Genomic DNA, 8,691 nt, shown 5'->3' with positions numbered 1-8,691 from the left:
AAAAAAAAAAAAAAAAAAAAGAACAGTCTGATGAAGTCCGGTTCGCCTTTCCCCCCTCGATGTCGTTGGTCTCTGCTAAAAAGGGTCGAAATCGCTTCTTCTTTTTTTTTTCTTTTTTTTTGTGATATGACGGGAGAAAAAAGAAAAAAGAAAATTGGGGGGTGAAAAATTAGCGAAAAGAGAAATTTATAGTTACGCGGGTAATGAAAAAGAAAGGGGGCTTCACAATGAGTGGCTTAAAGTCCGTCTCCAGACAAAAGCCACATAAAATACTCCCACTAATTATAAATTCACCCCCCATAAATGGTTTTTAAAATATGGGAAAAAAAAAAGGAAGAGAAATTATTTTAAAAAAAATGCATGCTAGAGAGAGAAGGGAGAGAGAGAGAGAGAGAGAGGGGAGAGAGAGGAGGGGATTGTTGATGGGGCACTTTACCACTTTTATATGTTGCACGCATCCATAGCAGAAAACAGAAGGCAGAGGAGGTACTACTTACAAAGGCCCAGAGGCGAAGAGAAAGAACAGCAAAGGGGCAAAAAAAAAAAAAAAAAAAAAAAAAAAAACAAACAAACACCACTGCCCCAAACCCAACACACACAAAAGAAAAACAAGAAAGAAAGGGAAGGGAAGGAAAGGGGAGATAAGAAAGAAAGAAAGGGAGGGAGAGGGAGGAGAGGAGAGGAGAGGAGAGGAGGGAGGGAGGAGTGGAGCTTATTCCGAAGTCTCCACCTTGACGCAGCAGCAAAGAAGACTTTCGAGAAGCAGAGGGAGGTGGTGGTGCTGCTGCTGCGGGCGTTGCTGTCGCGGGAGGGAGAGATAGGAGGATGGCGTGTAGGTTCATGGTGGGGGAGAGGGAGCAAGTGAAGAAGAAGAACAAGGTCGGGTCTTGCGGCGTGGGTGGGTTCCGGATCTGCATGCATTCCGCGGGCTGTGGCTGTTCCTCCTCCTCCTTCTGGTCCGGAGACGCCGGGGCTGGCTGCCGCCGTTCCGCCGTCGCAATCTGATTCCCCCCCGTCTCTTTCTCCGCGTTCTCTGGGTCGGGTTCTTGTTCCGTTTCTTCGAGTCGTTCTTGAGTCGTTGTTGAGTCCCCTCTTTTCTCTTCTTGCCGCGAGCTGAGCTTCGGAGCTTTCTTGGGTTCGGGTCCGAATCGGCGGAGCTCTGCGGCTGTGCGTTGGCGCGGGGGGGAGTGTTCGGAAAGAGAAGCATTTTTTTTTTTTTTTTGGGGTGCCTTTTTCTTCGTTAGCTTGCTTGGTGTGCGAGTGTCTCTTTTCTTTAGATGAAGGCCACGCCCTTACCCTTTGAGGAGCTTCAAAGGAAAGGGGTGGTGCTAGATTTCTCTGCTTCGTCAGATTCGTCCCCGCAGCACCATCACCACCACCACCACCACCACCGCCAGCACCACCACCGCCACCACAGCCTCCAGCAGCAGCAGAAGTGGTCGAGCGGCGAGACCCCAAGAAGCAAATTGGGGAATTTCTATGTGGGCAGCGAGAAATCATCATTTCTTGAAATCAGGAGAAGCCCCAGCCCTCAACCGTCCTCTACACTGTCTTCCTCTCTCAACAGCGGCGGCGGGGGAGGTGGTGCCTCGACCGACACCACCGGCTGTGCTGCGGCGGCGGGGGCGGCGGCCTCGGGCAACAACACGCCTCAGGGTGCTCTAGCAAAATGTGGGATGGGAGTGGAGGACTGGGAAGGTGTCTTGCCTGAGAACAGTCAGGAGCAGTCGATTCTGAGGATGATAATGGGTGACATTGAGGACCCATCCATGGGACTGAGCAAGCTCTTGCAGGGCACCGGTGGGTCTCAGGAACTGGAATTCAGTGCGGGATTCGGGGTGCTGGATCCGGGGTTCGGCTTCGAGCCCGTGACCAGCACCAATTTGAACATTGAGACTTCTCTGCATGACTCGGGCTCTGATTTCGCTCTGGGTGCCCAAAATCTTCATGGCAACAATGTAAGGGCCCCTTCAGTCTCAAACCCAATCCCCTTTTTCAATTCTGCAGCTAACAATGCTACTGTGCCTGCTTTGCCTCCTGGTGTTTTTCAGCAACATCACAATGAATCTCTTGATGAAAAGCCCATGATTTTCAACCCCCAAGCGATTATTAACCACAACCAGGCACAGTTCCCCTCGAATCCTTCTTTTTTCCTGCCACCGGGACATCCTCAGATGCAGGATCATCACCTGCTGTTGCCGCCACCCCCGAAGAGGCTAAACCCTGGCTCCATCGAGCCGAATTATTCCGGCCCTGGGACTGGCTTGTTGGATTCTGGGCAGGACTTGTTCGCCCGGCGACAGCAGCATCAGCAGCTTCAATTGCATCCTCAACAATTTCAGCAGAGGCCAGTGGCAGCTGTGATGAAACAGAAGATGGTAAATGAAGACATCGTGACCCAACAGCTTCAGCAGGCGATAGCTGAACAGCTTTATAAGGCCGTGGAGCTGATAGAAACCGGGAACTCGGTACTCGCGCAAGGGATATTGGCGCGGCTCAATCACCAGCTCTCTCCTATAGGTAAGCCTTTTCATAGGGCTGCCTTTTATGTCAAGGAGGCTCTGCAGTTGCTCCTCCATGCTAATTCGACTAATCCTCCGGCCTTCTCGCCTTTTAGTCTCATTTACAAGATCGGCGCATTTAAGTCGTTCTCTGAGATCTCTCCTGTCCTTCAATTTGCAAACTTCACGTGTAACCAAGCCTTTCTTGAAGCATTGGAAGGATTTGAAAGAGTCCACATAATTAGTTTCGACATTGGTTATGGTGGGCAATGGGCTTCTCTGATGCAAGAACTCGCACTGCGGAATGGGGGTGCTCCCTCGCTCAAGATTACTGCTTTTGCATCTCCCACGACCCATGACGAGGTCGAGCTCACCCTCACCCAGGAAAACCTTAAGCACTTTGCCAATGAAATTAATGTTGCCTTAGAATTCGAAGTCATAAACATTGAGGCTTTAAGTTCAACACCTTGGCCACTGCCCCTCAATGTGCCAGATGGTGAGGCGATTGCTGTTAATCTTCCTATTGGCTCCTTCTCCGCTCATCCGTCGTTTTTACCGCTAGCACTTCGATTTGTGAAGCAACTCTCTCCCAAGATTGTGATGTCACTGGATAGAAGCTGCGACCGAACCGATGTCCCATTCCCACAGCAGGTAGTCCACGCCCTCGACTGTCATTCAAGCTTGCTTGAATCTCTTGATGCTGTGCATGTGAACTTAGAGGTATTGCAAAAGATTGAAAAGTACTTTCTTCAACCTGGCATCGAGAAAATCATAATGGGTCGACACCGGACACCAGAGAGAACTGTTCCTTGGAGGTCGCTGTTTTTGTCGTCTGGGTTCTCCCCATTGACATTTAGCAATTTCAACGAATCTCAAGCCAAGTATCTGCTGCAGCGGACTGCAGTTAGGGGTTTCCATGTGGAGAAGAGACAGCATTCTCTCGTGCTCTGTTGGCAGCGGAAAGAGCTGGTATCCGCCTCTGCTTGGAGATGCTGAGGGGCTTGCATCTCATGAGCAAAGTTCTGCAAATTGGCCTTCATCATGGAGGTGACATACCCTATTGCCTTTTGATGCTGATCTTTACTTTTTCTTAATTGCTGAGGGATGTAGTATGCTAATCGTCTATCTGGTTTGGGTCTACTATTTCCAATTAAAGACCAACCAACTTGGTGACTGAATCACTTGTACTGTTTTAGCCTCTTACTTTGAATATGGGTGTTAAATGGTGTATGGTGTTTATTCCATGTTTTGAGGATGTAGCTGATTGTTGTACACTTGACAACAATGTTAAGTAAGATATTGACAAAGAAATTGACTTTGAACTTCCAAATTCCGAAAAGTCACGATTAACTTCTATTCAACTCTCTTTGCCAATCTTAGATCATCAACATAGTAAGCTTCATGGTGCTGTTTAGGTTGTGCGGATTTTGTTGAAAGGATCACTTTATAGTTTGTTCTCTTGATAATTAGAGGCTATGTGTGGTATCAGTATAAATCTTATGCTAAGTCTCCAAATACCTTGTGTAGCTTATTTTTATTTTCGTTTAGAAGAATCAAGCGCTCGCGTGTTTACCTTCGGTTGGTTCTTGAAAACCTATTTAAGCTTTGGTCTAAGCATACATATCCGAAAACAAAACAATAGCTAGTTTCTTTCCCCATTCGATTGCGAAATCCTTCTGCGTAGCCTCCAGGACTTCTTCCGAGTTCCGATTTATTTAGAACTTAGTATGCTATTTTCCAGAACAGGTTCAAATTCTATATTTGAAATACACAGCTCCAGTTATAGTTTGTCTGATTTTAATCTGGAGTTTCCAATGTCCATCTGGCTGTGAAACATGCGTAGCCTTTCCCTAAATCCTGAATTTGCAAGCCGGATACAGTTTCAAGTCCTTGCGCAACCAGCGGAGGACATAAACTGTCACACCTCAAATCTATCAAGAATGGGGGATGACATGGTGGTCTTTCCACCCAAATGACTATATATATATATATCAACTGAGTCATCTTTGCACGAAGTCTTCCTCATTAGAAAATTCTCCTCTATAGCTAGCTTCTTCCTTCTTCTTCGAGTTATGTGAAACTTTTAGCTGTTCCATCGTAGCCTCTGCCCTAACGTCGGCTCTGCGGGCTAGCTATAGCTGTAGTGTAGATTGTACTTGAAAAGAATCACCTTTCTAGCAGTCCTCTTATGTTCATGTATGGAATACATTTTGATGCATTGAAGGGTATGTCGGGATTCTGTATGCAAATGTTCTATCCTCCTCGCGCGCGAGGATGATGGTCATAGCGCACAGGTCACTGAAAATACAGGGAAGAGCAATGGCTTGGGTAATGTCTTACGCAACGCCACCGGGGTTCTCGGCTATCAAGAGATACATTCTCTTAGGTATGCATATGAGCCAGAAGGGGGCTTCGCTTATGATTTATGTACAAGGTGATGAGTTTTAAATGGTTGATTTCCGTTGAAATTTGCAGTTGTGACAGATTTTTCAAAAGCTGATGTATGGTGGTGGTTGAGATACAATGTATTCGGTGTCTTGGTCCTGGTTTTTCTTGCATGCCTCCCTTAATGAAAGCCACATTGGCCTCAGTAGTAGGCACTGGACCCCCCTCACATGATTAATCTTAACCTCTTGTTTTATTAAAATCTGAGGGGCCCCCTTTCCTCTCTTTTTTTATAATTTAGTTTGCCTTCCTTTAGTTTAGGCATAATCATATTATTAAATGATTGAGGCCACGTTGCTCTAGAGAGAGAGAGAGAGAGAGAGAGAGAGGTTTCTTGAATGATGATTGTGATTGATGATTGATGTTCTACACAGGTGGAAAAACCGATAGAACTCTGCTTAAATTCTCCATTGTTCGCATCCCCCCATTAAAAAAAACAAAAAAAACTCTTGTTTGGCAAAGTGCTAATCTATGTTCAGTCAAGGTGTACTCATTATCAGGGAAAACAATGAGGATCCGAACAAAGATATCGTAGTCACGGTTGAAGTCCTATGATGTGACTAAACGTATGCAGCAAAGCTGTGTAGTCCATCTGCTAAGGAGGACAAATAAAGGGTCGGGATCAGCTGGTCGACATAGCTAACGAAAGTGGTAGTGTCAAACCGGGTTGGAGATTAACGCCGATCCGTGTGCTTGAGGAGGTTCGGTGAACTGTCTGAATTAAGATTGAACTTGCCTGTACTAGGTGATTCTTAGGGCGTTAGTCCGATTCTCAGTCCATAAAATTGGACCTAGTGATTTTCGGTCTGTTTTGTTTCGAGGGGGAACTGAATCAATGATTTTTTATTTTTTATTTCTCACGCAATATTCTTTCCCTTCCCTTCTCCTCTACTCTTTCTCCGTTTCAAAGGGGGTATTATTCATAGATCAACCGGTTTCCTTGGACCACTCGATAATTAGATCAGACAGGGTTCGATCCCTGGTTCTAGAAATCAAGAGCCAGTCCTCTTGGTCTAGTTCTTGATTCTCCTCTACTCTTTCTCCGATTCAAATGGGGTATTATTCGTAGATCAACCGGTTTCCTTGAACCACTCGAGAATTAGATCAGATAGGGTTCGATCCCTGGTTCTAGAAATCGAGAGCCAGTCCTCTTGGTCTAGTTCTTGATTCTCCTCTACTCTTTCTCCGGTTCAAATGGGGTATTCTTCATAGATCAACCGGTTTCCTTGGACCACTCGAGAATTAGATCGGACAGGGTTCAATCCCTGGTTCTAGAAATCAAGAGCCAGTCTTCTTGGTCTAGTTCTTGATTCCTAGATGAGATTGAGAGCTAATCACCCCTACCGGTTTCTTTGCACCACGGTGCATCCTTGACACCTCAGGCAAAAATCTCCTTCTTGGTTTATCGTTCGAGCACTCATGGCTCTAAATTTCAATTGCTCTACTCAACACTAGGTATTGAGTGCATTCATAGTCGCTAGGACTTTGGCAAAAGCTTAATGATTCGACTTTTGGAATTGCCGATCGGCCTCCACGTCGTTCTTTTGGTCACTCTATTGTTTTTGCAACTACGTGCTTGGACCTTAGTGGTTTCGTAATAATTCAAAACAGATGGTATCATCCCTTCTTTGACTCTTCGTCCCCCCAAAAAGGACAAACTACCAAAAAGAACATTGAATTTCAGTGACATGTTTTGGTTGGTACTTATGATGTTACCAGGAATGTTCAATGAGGTTACTGAAAGAAGAATATAATTCAAGAGTATTTTCCTTCTAATTCTGTTTATTTCGTGAAAAATAAATAATTAAAAAAAAAATCTGAAAATAATCGTTTATATCTCTTACAAAATTGAATGAATAGTTGAATAGAGATCATTGACAATAATGAATTTATTTTATATGGATTAATTATTTTGAATAATATAATTAATTATTTTTAAATAAATTATTTAAATTATTCTTTTTCACGAAATATGAAACTTAAAACAAGATTAGGTCAACACAATAAAATAACATCAAATTAGACAGCAACCATGATAGCAAAATATCTAAAGAAGACAGGGTAGGAGTTGCACGACTGTCATGCATTTATGAGAATTGACCCATGAAGCTCTAATAATGTATTTTGGTCCGATGCAATTTAGTTATTAGTTTTCATTCAGTAGTTATGTTTTATATTGAATTCCTGGAGGGAAACCAAAAAAAAAAAAAAAAAAAGATCAAGAACGTTATCAATTCTAATAATGTTTGGCCCACAAGTTTTCTCATTAAAATTCCACTTATCAACCTATATGAAATACCGCATCATGTGTCCACAATATACACACCGCTTAATTTATATGTTAGCATGGGTGGAATTTTTCTAAACATGATATTTTTCGCTAAGAACATTCATAAGTAGGATGAGTAATGTTGCCGATGTTAAGATGTGCGGTTCACAAAAATAGTATCTAAATTCTAAATGGAGAAACTCTTCTTTACCGCGATCTTCGCACAAATCACTTATACACTCTTCATACTTAGACAAAAAAGAACTGGAAAATAAAGGCACGTCAACACAATCACCTTCGTAAAATTGCATGAAATGGCCTAACATATTGTCGAAATATGCTCTAGTGTGCAAGAAATTTGATTTAAGCAACTGCAATAAACCGATTGGTTGATGCCACATAATTTCTTCAAAAGATCCATTGAATTCAACGGGACGTCACGGTCTGTCGATGGTGACTAACGAAGGGAAAAAAAAAAACATTTCCCTTGGCTAGGCTTTGACCAAGGTTGCGGTCTCGGCTAAGACAAGTGATTTTTGCGCCTCGATAATGCAGATCGAGAGAGACAGAAAGAGTACTGAAGAACAGACAAAGTTCGATAAAAACCAAGAAGAAAAAAAAGAAGGGGAGTAAATGCAATAAAATAAAATAAAGAAAATGAGAAAACAGTGTTTTTGGTGGAGTTTCTACCGCAAACTTTCTCCATTAATTGCAGAAGAATGCGACAGGTCCTGCGGAGGGGGACCCGACACCCTTTCGGCCTCTTTGGTCCATGGCACGCTTTAGAATTGAGGGAAAGAAAGATGGAGAGAGAAAGAGACACAAATGTATTTTGAATATTCTTTTAAATGATTTTGTCCACTGATATCTAACTTTTAAAACCTTTTCTTACATGCAAGCTCAGATGAAATTGATTATAGCGATGCTTTATGTCTCGCAAAAATAAAGAGTACATTAAAAATTCAATTGCGAGATACAAATTTGAGAACTATGGTAGTTTGTAAAATAATATTGTTTTTGAATTTGTTCAGCCAAGAGGGTATACCATTTTTTTCTACACACGGTATCATTATCTAATAACTGCGATTCAATTGATAACTTTAAATGGATGATTGTAGTAGATGTTTCTCACAATGTTTTCTAAGATCAAGATTTATCGTAGCGATGGGAAATCCAATCGCCAAGATTGGTTGCTGATGTCAGCTCACGTGGAACTCGCCCCAGTCTTCGGCACTTCTGATTGGCTCGACCCTTTTTTGTGAATCGAACATCAAGGCGATACGAAATATTGATTTGATAGCTTAAATTCGAGAAAGGGACATGTCAAGCCTAGCTTCTACGGAACATGGAAATCCACACACACTTGAAAACCATGTACACTCCTAAGCATTTATTATTATAATTAGGGGTCTGTATTGATCTGGGTCCAACCTAAGAACTAGATTGGACCAAACCAGCCGGTTTTGATGGTTCCTG

At 43.1% G+C, this 8,691-nt stretch overlaps 1 protein-coding gene across 1 annotated transcript; it reads left to right on the top strand.

Annotated features, from left to right (window-relative positions):
- Window positions 1-659: 659 nt before the first annotated feature.
- Window positions 660-3,840, top strand: LOC104444412 (scarecrow-like protein 6). The gene is made up of 2 exons (XM_010058071.3): window positions 660-1,958; window positions 2,052-3,840. The coding sequence occupies exons 1-2, from the start codon at window positions 1,278-1,280 to the stop codon at window positions 3,495-3,497; spliced, it is 2,127 nt and encodes a 708-aa protein (XP_010056373.2). The 5' UTR covers window positions 660-1,277; the 3' UTR covers window positions 3,498-3,840.
- Window positions 3,841-8,691: the final 4,851 nt, after the last annotated feature.

Source organism: Eucalyptus grandis, chromosome 5 (genome assembly GCF_016545825.1).
Source record: "Eucalyptus grandis isolate ANBG69807.140 chromosome 5, ASM1654582v1, whole genome shotgun sequence".
NCBI classification, from domain to species: domain Eukaryota; kingdom Viridiplantae; phylum Streptophyta; class Magnoliopsida; order Myrtales; family Myrtaceae; genus Eucalyptus; species Eucalyptus grandis.
This window is presented reverse-complemented; position numbering and strand designations above follow the sequence as displayed.